Below are 16,424 nucleotides of genomic sequence, written 5' to 3' on the forward strand. Positions count from 1 at the left end.
CGTTATTTTGCTCCTGAAAAATGAATATTAATAAAATAAATCAAGCCACAATGTCTCACTTTTTTAGAGATTCTTATGAAAAATATTAATTTCTCTTCTTTGGAAGGACTTAGCCTACTTTTTTTAACAGATAATTTCTCCAGTCTTTGAAAAAATCCTCTCACAAAAACCCACGAGGTCAAGATGAGTTGACTTCACTTTTTATACAGATGTACGATTGTGTGGTCTGTTCCCGACCCTGTCAATCAAACGCTGAATCGGCGGAGCACGCCACCTGTCGAAACACTCAGAAGCTTCATTTAGCCGTAGTCACGTGACATGGGTGTTTTGAATCACGCTTCGGATCAGTGTTTCGAAACATCTGCGCTTATTTTTGCGTCAGCCATCCCTAGTTTTCCCCCTTGGGGTAATGTTTTTGTTTTTACTTTATTAATAAAGCCCATTATTTTTCCTGCAATTGATTCCTCGCTCCCTTCACTCAAACCTGACAGTTACAATGTGATGTTGGTTCAACACCATGCTTCCACTCTCAGAAAATGAAACACAACAACTAAAACAGGCTGAAAACCAAACCGCCTGAAATAAACTGAAGATAAAAGAAGATTATGGGTCCTATCATACACCCGGCGCAATGCAGCTTAATTTTTTTTTTTAAATGAGTTTCGGGCCAAAATGACCCGAGGGAAGGATGGAGATAGTTCACCCAAAAATAAAAAGTTTGTCATTAATTACTCACCCTCATGTCATTCCAAACCCCAGACTTTTGTTCTTTTTCGGAACACAAATGAATATCTTTTTGATTAAATCTGAGAGATTTAATGTCTACACAACTACCACTTTCAAGCCCTAGAAAGTTAGTCAAGACATCATTTAAGTAATCGTCGTGGTTCTCTCATGAACACGCGTTGGAGAATCGTATTTTGTAAATAAAGGTATTTATGTTTTGTTTGTGCAAATAAAGCACTCGTGTCACTTCATAATATTGAGGTTAAACCACTGGAGGCACATGGATTACTTTAATGATGTCTTTACCACTTTTCTGGGGCTTGAAAGTTGTATTTGCTTAGCTGTCTATGGAGGGACATACATCTCTCCGATTTCATTAAACAGATCTTCATTCGTGTTCAGAAGATGAAAGAAAGTCTTATAGGTTTGGAACGACATGATGGTGAGTAAATGATGGCAGAATTTGCATTTGTGGATTAACTTACCCTTTAAAATAATTGGAAATCAACAAAAACGATGGATGACATTCTGCAAAAAACTGCAGAACATTGTTAATTTATTGAGCATCATTTGCTTTCCTCATTTTCAGAATACATTTCCGAACATTGATCATCATCTTTATATTACAATCTGGACATAATAACCAGACAGTTGATTTTTCAATGAGATTTACAGTTCACACACACACTAAAGGCTACATGAACCTAACAGATATTAAATCAACATGACTGATATTCACACCAACAACAAACAATACTCAACTAACAGGGAACGTTCTCATTACTTTGCCTAACGTTCAGGCAATGTTCTCAAAGTTATGAACAAACGTTCTTCCGGTAATGTTAATAGATTGTTTTTCAAACGTTATCTGGGGTTCGTTTATAAAATGTTGCATAAAAACCATTTGATCTTTCGATCATTTCTCAAATGTGCGTACGTGTGTTTCAGAGAAACTTCTCTTTCAGAAGTGAAATTTCTAAATTGCAAATGAACTTAAAATTGTGCGCATCTGTATGGTTTCCGATCTCCACTTTGTAAATGCCGCTTAATTAATGTCATTAAACTATAAAAGAGCACCAGTCAACATTCAAATCCTTCACCAAATATTTATATATTTGTATCAATGCAGAATAATTATTTTGTAAACATAAATTGCTGAAAGAGAAATAAACTAGCAAATGTCAAGGGTCAAGATCCCAACTAAAGAAAACACTGATCATCATAATGGTGACATACAAAAAAAACGTTTAAACAGCGAAACCTCTGTTATTCTCAAAAAGAACTTCTATGTAACTAAATAGATATATATTCTATAACTTTCTATGAGAGAAATAAAGTTGGAAGCTGGTAACGTTGGAATATAGTTGGAAGTTGGAAACTGTTCGTGGAGTTGTTTAATCCTCCTCTGCTGAGATCTTGGGATATTTAATGACTTATTTTATCTTCAGTTGATTTCATCTAAGACTGTGACTGAAGTCAGTTGTAGTTTGTGTTCTTGTGTTTCTCTTTTCTTCAGTGATTCTGCTTGTTTACAGCAGGTGTTTGAATGTTTGAAATATTGCTTCAGTAACATCATATCATTCTTAGAAAAAAAATAATTGTTAGCTGGGTCACAATTGAAATGCTCCAGTTTCTCATTTCATCTCTCAACTAAGCTCACAAAACACGCACACACATGCATCAACGTAAAACATCAGATTTAATATGAATGATGCCCTTAGTGTAAACATTTGCAGAGTGATCCAGACATAATTAAAAAAACATAAATCCTCAAACTTTGATTTACCTCATTAATTGTTACCATGACAACAAAAGACTCAATTAAACCATCATTTCCTGATTACAACCTCTTTTACGTCCATCAGGGTTCAATTGGGCCTGAGAAACAGGTAACATTGATGGTCATGGAATTCTCTATATATTTTCTGCTAATTCTCAGTTGTTTCTTTGTACTCTGAGTGCAACCCTTGTCAAATTATTATTGAAAAAAAATCATTCAACGTTAACCAATCACACATCACTGTAAATGTTATGGAAAAGTCACTACTCGACAAAACTCTTCTCATTGGTCTGTCTTGAATCTTTGTTTACAACTAGTGATGAGAAGTTCATTTTACTGACTCGGATCTTTGAGTTTAGTTAAGCAAATTTAACTAACCTTTTTCAAATTTCATTCATTTCAAAAGAATTTAATTGAAATGTTACATGTTAATAGCCAAATTCCCTAACATATCTACTTATTCTAAATGTGATAAACATTTGCATAAGAAAAAAACTGATAAACATTTGCATAAGAAAAAACTATTTACACACTAACAACACTATTTACAACCATGCAAACAGTTAGTGGTGTTGAGCAAGCGGACGTTTTCTATAATAAGTTCATCTGTCTCTCAGTGTGTGACGCCCTCTACTGGGCAATGACATGAAGCAGATCTTTGAAAGTGCTGGAATAGTTACAGCTTCCAGTACTCTGTGGACTTTCATGTGTATGAACCTGTTCCTCGTTTAAAGAGTAAAGACCCTACCGCCGCCGGTCACGTGATGGTTTGAGTTAAGCACTGGTCTCCTTGTTCTCTTGTGGCTTTTTGGTACACAATTGGTACTCAGTTTTTATTTTATGAAAGAAAATTGGATTCACTTTCATCTGTTACAAAAACACAAGCTGTCTTGATTAACCCACCATGCAACACCGGAAGGCACAACTCTCAAAATTGAATTTCACAGCCATTCGCTCACTTTCCGTTTCTCTGTGGCACAACTTTAATAATGGAGTTCGCGTTAGGGGTGGTGATGGAATCGGAGTCTTTGTCTTTGAGACTTCCTCCTTCATCGGTTTCCTTCTCTCGGCTGTTCTGATTGCTCTGGCGGGTCGTCCGCGTCGAATAAAGCGCCGTTGCCTCAAACAGCCGCGCCATGAAAGCCAGGCCTTCCCGTCGGATGAATGACTTTCCGGCGAAGGTGTAGAGGATGGGGTTTATGCAGCTGCTGACGAAGGCCACGGTGGAGGTGAGCGCTCGCAGGTTCTTCGAGAACTTTTTTAGACTGTCAGAGAAAGAACAGAAATGAGTTTGTAAATTAGCTGGTGTTACTGAGGTCCTGTATTACTGAGGTACCAAGTGTTTTCTTAAAGTTTCTCACCTATCTGCTGCAGAAGGATGTAAAGCAGAAGCCACCTGTGTGAGGAAAACATTTTTAGGGCCTTTTCACATTTGAGACACTTCTGGTTAAGCGTTTGACGTATAACACACACCTGCACCATGTTTACGATGTGGTACGGGAGCCAGAACAGCCCGAAGGTGACGATGATCACCAGGATGAGTTTCTCGCTGCGGATGCGTCTGCGAAAGCGCGTCTTGCGGATTCTGCGCAAGATACACACGTAACTGCCTATGATCACACCGTACGGCAACAAGAAGCCCAGCACCGTTTCCATACCGTACTGCATCACCACCTACAGATGAATAACAACGGTCATGAGATATCATTTTAACTTTCTATCCATCAAGGAATCATGAAAAAAGAATCACGGTTTACACAAAAATATGGAGCAAAAAAACAGTTTTAAACATTGGTGATAATAATCATAAATGTTTCTTGAACAGCAAATCATAGAAGAATGATTTCTGAAGGATCATGTGACACTGAAGACTGGAGAAATGATGCTGAAAATTCAGCTTTGATCAGAGGAATAAATTACATTTTACGATATATATATACATAGAAAATGGTTATTTTAAATTGTAATAATGCTTCACAGTATAACATTTTTTACTGTATTTTTGATCAAATAAAATGCAGCAGCCTTGGTGAGTCTTAAAAAAAATAGTTTTAAATGGATAAAATAGATAAAATGGTTTTAAATGGAATTTTATCATTTGACTTACAGAAAATTAATAACACAAATATTTTATTGTTTAAAAAAAAAGGATTTGTTTTCCTGGTACAAAAAAATAAAACTAACTTGAGTCAACTTTTGTTGACTCAAGTCTGGAACATTTCCAGCATCATCCTGCGTTTGTTTATAGAAAAATATTTGCCGGAAGGTTTGTTGGACACACTACAAATATAAAAATAGATCTCTGCCAAATGTTTTTGGCACAAAGCACAATTTGTGCAGGAACATATGGAGAAGCTCTTCACTGACATGAAGGTTCAAACGGCCAAATCAGCATGAGAATGATCTTAAAGCAGAAGGGCCCAGTTAAAGCCCAACCAGACTGCAGTCCCTTCCATCCTGACAGAGCCTGAGCAGTTTTTCCAAGGAACATTTCCAGACATTACAGCGTGAAGATGTGCAAAACTGATAACATTCCCAGAACACTGCAGCCAAGGATGCTTCACGAGAACTGATGCATTCTTACAGCCAGCAGATATTGCTTGAGGCTTAATTAACTTTTAGGTTACAACAAAACAATATTTTGCACATTCAAACATGTCATCAAACTCCAACTCGTAATTCCAGGTTGTAAAGCTAGAAAATGTGTAAAAAGTTCAGTGGGGTGAATAATACTTGCGAAAGAACTTGCATCAGTCAACATTTAACAATGACAAAATAAAGCAGAACTATATGTGTTGATTATTATTGCTGTAGTGAATGTTTGAGTTTTATGAATAAACACAAGTTTATTTTCACATGAGGAGAAATTGTATTTTAAGATGACTTTTCATCATTCTGTCATCTCATATACAATACTGTTCAAAAGTTTGGGTGGGTTAGATGTTACAGTACATGTTTTTAAATGTATTTTATTCTCACCAAGGCTGCATTCATTTGATAAAAAATACAGTAAAAAATGTAATATTGTCAAAAGTGTATTTCAATTTAAAATAACTGTGTTCTATTTGAATATATAGTAAAGTGTAATTTATTCCTGTGATCAAAGCTGAATTTTCAGCTTCATTACTCCAGTCTTCAGTGTCACATGATCCTTCAGAAATCAGTCTAATATGATGATTTGATGCTCAAGAAACATTTATATCAATTTTGAAAACAGTTGTGCTGCTTCATAGTTGTGTGGAAACCACAATACATTTTATTTTTCAGGATTCTTTGGTGAATATAAAGTCCTGACTCTAAAGGCACTTCTTGAATATGTGTGTAATGCTTCGGTTTGAAATATTGGAGCAGCACAGACTCACATATTGTGGTTGTGTGTGATTGCAGTCGCACACAGCAGACTCCGTGGTGTTCACTTCCGTGGTCCTAAAAACCAAAACGGGCACTGAGAGTCCTAGAGCGAGAACCCAGATTCCCACCAGGACCCGTGTGAGCGCTCTGGGGTCCGTCACCACAGACACACGTTTCGGCCACACTATCGCCACCAGCCTGTGCAAACTCATCAGCGTGATCAGAAATATGGAAGCGTACATGTTGGTGCAGCAGAGGTAGAACAGCACTTTACACAGCGCCAGACTGAAAATCCAACTGCGCATAACCAAATAAACCACGAAGAAGGGCGTCAGCAGCATGAGGAACCCGTCGGCGAAGGCCAGGTTCAGGATCAGGAGGGTCGTGATGGAGCGCCGGCGAGCTCGGGCCAGGATACTCCAGACGATGAAGATGTTCCCGGGAACGCCGAGGAGAAACACGAGGCTGAGGATGGTCGCGCCGGCGATCACCCCGACTTTGTTGCTCAAGATTGTGTTGTCATTCTGTGGTGATGTGATCGATATCTCACTGGGAAGGGTAACTGGGAATAGGGATGGAGTGATGTGTAGGAGAGGAGAGGAGAAGAAGACGCTGTGGTTTAAAGTCATCTCGGCAATCTGAAGAGGAAAAGAAGAGCATTTCGTCAGTGAAGTCGCGTTCTTGCTTGTTTTAAACACTGTTTATACACACATACTGGTTGTGGAATCACAAAAAGTTCATTCAAAAGTTTCGAGTCAATAAGATTTTTTTTTTTTAAATGTTTTTAGAAGAAGTCTCTTATCATCCCCAAGGCTGCATTTATCTGATTTATCTGAAATACTGTAAAAACAGTGAAATATTGTTAACATTTTAAATAGCCATTTGAATATTTTTATAGGCCAAGCACCCTAAAACACTACATTTGTAACTCGTGCTAGACGTTTTGTCCGATTTTCACCAACACCGGCTCACATTATCTTCAATCCATGCTGGCAATGGCAAAAAGTTGTTAAAACCTTTTTGATAAACCCAACCGTTCTTGAATAAAGCGCAAACGAATTTGACGAAGAGCACGCAGAATTGGATACGAGGCTGTATCTCTGCACCGCTTTAGCGAATCGACACTAGTTTTGCTACAGGTCATAACGCGAGGCTACATGAAGTGTTTCGGCAAAGCGCCATCTACTGGTGAAGAGATATTTTTGCTGACAACTTCTGAACGGATCTTTTGATTTAGTGCAGCATAGCGATTCAACTGATCCCTATTTTTCCCACATCAGCCATTCTGAATTGTATCATAAAATGCTACATTTTATGACTGCATTAGCATATTGTTACGAACTAGGTATGTGTCATCGGGACCATGCCCTGAAGATATACAAGAAGTTACAGAACAGCAACACCTTCTAGTCAAAATTTACTATGACATTTTAAAAAATGCTAATAGCTTTTGATCAATTTTGCCTATTTTAATTAAACTGCTCTTTATAGATTCATTGAGTCATACCGAGGACAAATGATGCCATATTGCATACAAACTTGCCGTCCACTGTTTTGAATCTCTTTGAAAACCTTTCTTTCTCCTAGACCGTTGGTCTGATTTTCACCAAAAAACATTTTTGCGATATAAAGGAGTTTTTGCAAAATTGACGTGTTTCCACTGGGCGTATTTTCAATTTTCAATTTCAATTTGTGCAATTTAAAGGGTAATGAACACATCTATTGTCTCCTCACACTGACTTAACAACATCAATTTGGTAACAGCACCACCTTGTGGTCAAAAGTAATGAGCATTTTAATCATATTACAAATTTCAAAATTGCTGGAAATGTCCCAAAATCTTTGAAACACTATAATTTCAAAAGCACACAGTGTTTTTTTCTGAATGTTCTCCTCATCACGGTTATTTTATGAAGCATCATTTTACTGATCAACTGATATGGTCAAATGAACTTCTAACATGTTTAATTTAATTTGATAATGACTTCCGCTCAATCTATGGTTTTGTAAGTCAGTGGATAAAAGCATAACTGAGCAATGACACTTTTCAACAGTTTTGGTTCCGTTTTCCCATTAATTTCTTCCATAGGGATTAAAAAAAAAAAAAGCTTCAATAAATAAGATTCAAGCCATTAACCAAATCAACCATCTCTGAGATGAATCAAGACATTGCAAATGTTGAAAATATGAGAACATCAGTAAAAAAGACAAGTCTACTTTATGTGTTTTATGCAGGAATAAAGGATTAATAGTAAAGAATTTCACGATATGATATTACTGATTACAAAACTGTACACTATATGAAAGTTTCCGTCATTGGTTTTTAATAAAATCTGCATTTTAAATGTCCTGCACAATATACAAAAATATAGAAGTGGGAGTTTAGTGAGACTGAATTTGGTTAATAAAGTGAATCTTTACAAAACGAAAGTTGAAAAATAGATTCAAGAGAAGCATTTAACAACATTTAGTAATAACCTCAGAGTTCATGGTTGGTCTGTCTTGAAAGGTTCATACAGCATCATTAAAAATCAATGTCTCTAGGCCTATGTAGAAAATAAATGTTTTTTTATTTTTATTTTTATTTGGTATCACTTTATTTCGATAGTCCACTTTAGACATTTTACTACGGAGTTACTTTGCAGCAACATTAACTGTCATTAGAGTATTAGTAGACTCTCTGCTTAATATTTGCTAACACTTTATTTTGTTGTATCTTGGCAAGCACCGTTAGCAAACACATTTATTTGCATTTTGGAGATGCTTTAGATATTGGATGCTCATAAAGAGGGTGTGAGCCACCGTAAATGACGTCTGAGGTCTTTATATAACAGTGGTGGCCGGCAAAAAAGCAGACGGAAAAAAAATCATTTCCACAGAGCCACTGTACTGTACATTAGTGGATGCATTAGCGCTGACAGGCTCCCTGATGCATTACAAACACAATTTTTAGCTGAAGTGATTACAGGAGTCTGCGTAACGTGATCATTATCTCATCACAACAGATCTCCGCCAAATTTAATCTGACAGCAAACCATCCGCTCCAGAGGCACCAGTGCGGTACACCGAGTGAAGGAACACAGATGACCAGAACACAGATAAACTTCCATTAGAGGCCCTCGGGGAGAGGAGAGAAAAGAGAAGCAGATACAGGGAAGGAAAAGCTTAGAAAAATACAAAGGCAGAGTGAATCTGACGTGAAGAATTGAGCATGAAAACTGTGCCAAATCAAGTCTTCAGCGTGTGAGTGAAGACCTACTTGCATGGCCGCAAACTGTGTGTTCATCACTACAGGAAGTTCATACAGGAAATGATTTGTGAAACATTTGTGCTGACTGAGTTTTTTTTGTTGTTTTCACTAGAAGATGAATCTACACATCAACACAGTGTCAGCCCAGATCCAGGCCACATCTGAGTCATGTGGATTCCAGATGTGGGCCGGATCTGGGCCGACACTATGCTTCTGTCTGGGATTTAAGCATCATCTCAAAAACTCTTTGCAATATCTTTGACATCATGCACATAACCACTAGAAGATATTGAGATATAGATAAAACCAAATTATACCAAACTCAACCTCTGTAATATAAATCACTATAGTTATTACTGCAGCTTTTAAAAACACATATATCGATTTGATTTCAGGATGTCAGCAGTGAAGTTGCTCGTAACGTGAGTGATTCTTCTTGTGAATCGTTCTAAAGCAAACACATTTTTGGTGAAATATAGTTTCAGAGGCCTTGCTTGAACATTAAATCAACTGCGCAAAAAAAATAGTTCAATTACTTGCGAATGACTTTGGAAATCATGCTAGTTGAAACGTATAAAAATGTAATAATATTTTTAAACGCACATTTTGATTACAAGAGATATATTAGGATAAAAAAAACTCTATTTCAATACAAATGGCAGCAGTTCATGTAGAATGATAAAGGGGAAACATTTACTTGTAATGGACAGCTCAAATGTTTATTAGTTTCGAGGTTTCAAATAAATAAATAAATAAAATAATCAAAAAATAAAATAAAATAACACAAATGGCCCGGTAAAAATTAAAAGTACAACAAAATTAATTTAATTTTTTTAACTTATTTTTATATTCTTATTAAACCTTTTATGATTGCTATTTTTTTTAAAAAAATTCTGTAAAGTACTTTGATATACAAGTGTGCCATATTGTGCTATAAATATAGACTTCCCTTGCCTTCAAAAATCAAATATTTTACGCAACATTAATAGCAACAGTAAAGTCATCAAAATTATGAAATAACACAGACTTATGGGAATGATGTGGTGACTAAAACGTGTTTCACAACTGGAAACTCTTATAATTTAGCTTCGTCTCTGTCTAAGAATTCATTCTAGGATGCTTTTGCTTTTTCGAGAAATACTGAAGTAGGAACTTGATCTTTAGCACTATGCAGTTGAAATATTCCATTAAATAATAATAAAACAGACTTGATTTGGATCTGTTTCACAGCTTATTTAACAGAACTGAAGTCTGCAGGTCAAAAGGAGTTAAAGATCGTGAGAAACAGATTCAGGTCTGTTAAGAGTTGTGAATCTCTGTAGAGACCTTATCTCTGCAGAAGACCGGATTAGAGATGTCAATCACTGTCCTGCATCAGAAGCCACTACACATTTATTTCTGAGGAACTGTGCCTTTTTTGCCTGCTGCCTTGAGTTTTAGACACAATGCTTGTGTAAGCAGTCTTTATTTCCTCCAGGCCTTTATGCGTGTAGTCTGTCATAAGGGCGTTTGTATTTAATCATCATTCAGTGATCAGTTGTCTACTCTAGCATGAAAGCTGCAAAGCTTCTGTGGTCAGATGTGATGATAAGAGGTCAGGGAACATTCTCAAGGACAAAGATTTGAATCATCAAAGCGACAGTTCATTTGGAAATGAAAGCTTTTCAACTCTCATGTTTCTTTAAACCTGCCTGACTTACTTCTGTGAAACACAAAAGATGATTTATAAAAAACAAACTTCATAATGCTTTTGTGCATTCAAAGTTCAAATTGTATACACATTCAAATATGGAACATCACAATCAGTTACTAACACATTTTTGTTCCAAATTTCTGTTTTGGTTATGGAAACGTTAAAATAACATTCTTTCAACTCTCAACATTCTAGGAACATTTGATTTGTAACATTCCAAGAAAATAAAAATGTCCAGTTTCCTTAATGTTAATAGAACGCCATTTAAAGGTTAATATGATGTTCCTGAAACATTCAAACACCTGCTGTTAACAAGCAGAATCACTGAAGGAAAGAGAAACAGCAAGAACAGAAACTACAACTGACTTCCAGTCACAGCCTTAGACGAAATCAGCAGAATTATTATGCAAGTTTATATTTTGATCATATTTTTGTAGGACATTTTACAAATTCCAACCCATATCAATCTTAATAACTACTATACATTTTGTAGTTAACCATTGTTTAATATATATATATATATATATATATATATATATATATATATATATATATATATATATATATATATATTTATTTATTTATTTATTTAAAAATGCCTATACACCTAATATTTAGGTGTGCATAATTATTAAGCAGGTTTTCCTATACAGGTAAAATGGGCCAAACAAGAGATTTAACTCGCACTGAAAAGTCAAAAATTATTTAAAAAATGTTAACGTTGATACGGTCAACCATCGGTCAAACGGTCATCAGTTAACATCCCTACTCATGAGAAGGATGCAATACTAATGCAATACTAGAAATTGCTAAATTATGGCATAACCAGTGGAAAGGAAAAGTGTCATTGGTTCAGCAGGGTCATACAAAGGCCAAGAAGAAAATACACATGTTAACTGCTAAAAATGAGGAATTAAGGTGAAGAATTAAGTGTGAAACCATCAGTAACAGTGCCACAATTTTCCAAAATCTCCAGTCTCCAGAAGTACAAGGTTTCAGGACCTCAGAGACTTTGCTATGGTAAAGAATCCATAAGTTTGGAGAACGTTCCCTGGAAGCTTGGTAGACATGCAATATCTAATAATTCAATACTTAGGGCATGTTTACACGGCAGCAATGAGCTTAAATGTGTTTTAAGTGTGTTAACAATGTTTCCTTTGAGTTTTCCGTGTACAGACGACACCATTGCCAAAACGATCCCCATAAAAAAATTTTTTTGTTGTTGCCGTTTTCACTTTTCAGGAGCGTGACTGCTGCTTTTGTTGTGTGGGAAACAACAGCTTAGATAAAGATCAATGGATTTCCATTGTGTTGCACAGAAGAATGAGAATCATACATGTCTGAAACAACATCATGAAGGTGACTGAGACACGATTTTGATTTGTGAGTGCACTATTGTGTTACGGTAATGTATCATCTAATTATAGAGGACTGGGTATTTAACACTCAGTTTAACCTATTTAAAAAAGAGCAAAATGGGTGAATCATAATCATACATAAAGACAAGGAGGGATGTGACACGACAAAGACGATAAAATAGAAAAATGTCAGTGTAAAAGCCAATTGTAGGAGTGATTAAGACACACAGCGTCTAAATTTGAACATTTTGCCTAAAAAAATATATATTTTAAAAAGTAGATAAGAACCAAATAAATAAATGTAGAAATTTTACACTGTTTTCTATTAGTGTCGATAAACTGTACAAACAATGTAATTTTGTTGCAGATAAGAGTTGGGGGTTTTTTTTAACAGTTTTTTGTTCTATTCAGTGAATAAAAGGTAAATACATCAGTATTGCAAATCCATACGTACAAGTCATTTCTTTGTAGTCAGGGAAAGTTTATGAGAAAGTGGGACAGAAGTTGGAATTACTGGAAATATTTTTCAACTGTAACTGCTTCCTGATAGCGAGACCAGACATGAACAAAGCCAGTGTGAATATACTCCAGAAATCTTCCACAATTATTTCCTTATTCCACCAAAACCAAAGTCATACAAAACTGGGATAAGAAGGAAGAAATGTAGGATGATCGTGAGATTGGCTCAGGTAAAGTTCAACACGCTTGGATTGACCACAGTCTTTACAGAGTTTGTCTAGGAGATTAGACACCGTCTGACACATTCACCTCAAAGAGACATGAAAATCCTCTCACACCCAGTATAAACACACACACACACACACACACACACACCCTTTGGTGAGAACGGGATTGAGTCATGAACGGCTGACTACACCTGTACACAGACCTGATTCTGAATCAAATCACAGTATGTACTCAACAACACACACTACACTAAATTACACATGCATCTGTGGCTTTGTGCAAAACTGCAGACATTTTCAGCTTTTACAAGAATAATTACAGTGTATATCATTCATGTTTTCAAATCAAACCGTTCAGGTTAAGCAGATGTTGTATTGCAAAGCACTGAAAAGCATGTAGCACGTCGTAACACGCTTTACACAGATGACAACATTCAAGTGATGTGCACAGAAAAAAACCTCATAATAAATGTGAGATGTGTGCAGGCATGAGCCACACTTTATCATGGTTGTGATAAATTTTATGAAGATTTTAGGAATTTTGAATTTTACAAAGATGTCAATGTTTTTTAGAGCGATCACTATCAGCGGATAGTGATCACTCTAAAAAAACATTGACATCTTTGTCTATAGTCCAAATATAGCAGAGATTGCATACCGTGTCAGTGTGATGCACAGATACACCTGGAGCATGCAGTGATGCTCATATCATGATCCAGATTTATGCACTGTGGTATTTGTAAGTAATTTCAAAAAGTGACATGACGCATTTCCAAAATAGTAGCATGCACATTGTATTTGTTTTGTCATGCATAAGATTCACATTAGTCTGCAGATCTATACTGGCTAGTGCTACTTTTATTATGTTTAACTAATTACACTTAATTATCACTGTTTATATAAAGTGATGCATTTCATTTTAATGGCATATCATTAAACGTGTTTAAAGGCTTTTTATTGCAGCACACAGGGAGTCTCCGTAAATGTACTTACACAGGAAATACCAACAAGCCTTAATCATATAGTCGAGCTGGTCACTGGTGATAGGTCACGGTTTCTTAAATTCACCATGAAGTCAAATTGTGGAAATATGATTTCTTTGCAGTCTTACATTGTTCTTGTTTTAGAAGCTTTTTCATTATCAGTTCACTATCACAACTGTTTCATGCCGACTTTAAAGTGTTTTGGCTTTTAGTATGAATATGTTAGTCTCACTGTTATCTATAAGCTAGTTTGCTCCAAAACATTGACAAAATTTGCATTTAGAAGATATAAGCGTTCAAAACTTACAGACTCTCACTTCTGCCAATATGGATCAATGATTTTGATGACATCACTGCACTTCAGCTTCTCATCAGATTTTCTGTCCAATAGAATGCTCTCTAGAATCTAAAGCCCCGCCCCTTACATTATAAACTGCGCTTGGTCACTTGTTCACACATTTACTATTTTCTACATGGTGAATGGCACATAGTGCACCACTATGTAGGGGATAGGGAACGATTCAGACAGTGTAGCCTAAATGTGCTTTTCATTGGGGTGAATGAAGTCTGGGTTCACGTGAACCGCCGCAGCTCCGGTCCCAGAGACACGACACACAGAGCGGGTCATAGGATCGAGTCCCGCAGACCTCAAAACATATCCATTTGAATTTTGCACTCAATGCTGTATTTTAAAGTGATATGGAGTAGATTATTAGGATAAAAGGTTCGAGATTAGGAGGAAACTGCGGCTTTATCGAGCTCAGCGGCTCGAGCTGTGATATAAACTAAACACTATGGGCTATTTTAAAAAAAGCTGTTCGATCTGTGGCTTAATATATTTTGAAATATAGAAGTCAATGACACACCTCCTGAATCAGCATCCAGCGCTCACACAGATGCATGTATACAAATATAGGCCTACACATCTTATAGGTACAGAAGTAAATGAGGACAAGCCATTGACTTCTGTTGTGTGTAAATTAACCTTTACTTTCGGCGTTTCTTTTCACTTTTGGTATCACTCTTTTCTAGTAAAAAGCAACAACAGAAACTCAAAACATCTGTTTAGCTGGTCATTTACTGAAGGAGCACAGTGCCACTGTTCGTCCGACTGTTTGTACTGTATTTTATTTTATTTTTTTATTCAAAACTGTTTTAATTATTCTGATTTCTTTTGATTATTTTAATTTCTTCTATGTAAAGCACTTTGAATTACCACTGCGTATGAAATGTGCTATATAAATAAACTTGCCTTGCCTTGATTTTCTAGTGAATTTGATCAAACTCGCCTGCCTGTGATTTATTTTGTTTTTTGTAATCCTGGAGACCTTGCTTGGCTTGTTCAGGTGTTTGATAAGGGTTGAAGATAAAGTCTGTAAAGTCCAGAGTTGAGAAACCTCATTGCAGGTTGACCAGTTTCAACACTCCCTTGTTGCTGGTCCAAGATGGACAACAGCTTGGAAAGATGGGACATTTTGGACATTGTAGTTTTATTTAACACTCCGGAAAAAAAAAAATACTTCCAACAATTATTTGTTTCATAATGTAGGCTAATCAGTACGCTTTCTTTTAAAATATTCAGACAAAAGACAAAAAAAAAATTCAATACATAACGAGAATTTAATAATTTCTCTCTACATTTGATTTTCTTTCCAAATAAAAGTAAATACTGAACATTTTCATGTCTTCTGTGGAACATTCAAAAAGTCGTTAAATATAAATGAATTATGTTCACTTAAGAACATACCTGCTACTAAGAATGATTTCTGTTGTTCAGTCGGTGGTGCTAGCAACCTCAAGATATAGGTTTGATTCCCAGAGAAAACACATACTGTCAATATGTTTACATTGAATGCTTTGGATAAAGCACCTATTAACGGCACGATTGTGCATTTATTAAAAGACAGATATGGTAGGCTACTGTATAGATCTACAGTGAATAAAAATAAAGTAATTGAAGCTAATTAATCAGCTTTTTCAACTTCTCTGTCGCTGTAATCACTATGATTTTTAATAATTAACAATGAACTTCAAACGGAATGACCGGCACAGATACGACATGAAACAACTCTTACCGTCCGGGACTTCCAGTGGCTGAAACACCGACAAGGGAAAGCGAAGTTTATTCGTTCCCTTTTCTTTCTTTTTTTTTTTTTTTTTCTCAGTTCCTCCACAGGTGATTCAGTGTTTCCTGATTCTCTCGATAGTCAACACAGTTTTCCAACTCTTGTTACTCTCTCAGCAGCAGCCTCATGTCTCGGCGTGTTATCTCTCTCTCTCTCTCTCTCTCTCTCTCTCTCTCTCTCTCTCTCTCTCTCTCAGCATGGAGAGGGGGAGTTTCTCTTTCCTGCCTTCGCCTTCACCGTATCTTATCATTTGATCTGTGTCCTAAGATATTTCGAAATATGTCAGTGACGCCTCTTGAATCAGCATCCTGTGCTCAAACAGACACTTGTACAAACGTGTGTTAGTTTGTTCAACCATTCACCATTTAATTAAAATGTTTAACGAATATTTGTTCAACGTTCTATTTATAAAATAGCCTACATACACTATGGCACACTAAAGAGTGTCAATTTGCTGTTAAAAATACATTC

General features: G+C 36.1%; 1 protein-coding gene across 1 annotated transcript; it reads right to left on the reverse strand.

Annotated features, from left to right (window-relative positions):
* Window positions 1-2,406: 2,406 nt before the first annotated feature.
* On the reverse strand, window positions 2,407-16,205 carry ltb4r2a (leukotriene B4 receptor 2a). The gene is made up of 5 exons (XM_077227158.1): window positions 15,903-16,205; window positions 5,869-6,495; window positions 3,980-4,180; window positions 3,868-3,902; window positions 2,407-3,771 (listed from the first exon to the last, which is right to left on the reverse strand). Exons 2-5 carry the CDS (start codon window positions 6,484-6,486, stop codon window positions 3,462-3,464), a joined length of 1,164 nt encoding a protein of 387 aa, XP_077083273.1. The 5' UTR covers window positions 6,487-6,495; window positions 15,903-16,205; the 3' UTR covers window positions 2,407-3,461.
* Window positions 16,206-16,424: the final 219 nt, after the last annotated feature.

The sequence above is a fragment of the Siphateles boraxobius genome, unplaced genomic scaffold (assembly GCF_051911475.1).
Source record: "Siphateles boraxobius isolate OS27281-9 unplaced genomic scaffold, OSU_SipBor_1 130, whole genome shotgun sequence".
Lineage (NCBI taxonomy): Eukaryota > Metazoa > Chordata > Actinopteri > Cypriniformes > Leuciscidae > Siphateles > Siphateles boraxobius.

What these genes read in the sequence shown, in the direction of transcription:
- ltb4r2a (XM_077227158.1), bottom strand. Translation starts at nt 6,486, where the DNA reads ATGACTTTAAACCACAGCGTCTTCTTCTCCTCTCCTCTCCTACACATC. An exon ending in ATCACACACAACCACAATAT is followed by an intron (nt 4,181 to 5,868) that starts GTGAGTCTGTGC and finishes ATTCATCTGTAG; the next exon opens with GTGGTGATGCAGTACGGTAT. An exon ending in ACATCGTAAACATGGTGCAG is followed by an intron (nt 3,903 to 3,979) that starts GTGTGTGTTATA and finishes TTCCTCACACAG; the next exon opens with GTGGCTTCTGCTTTACATCC.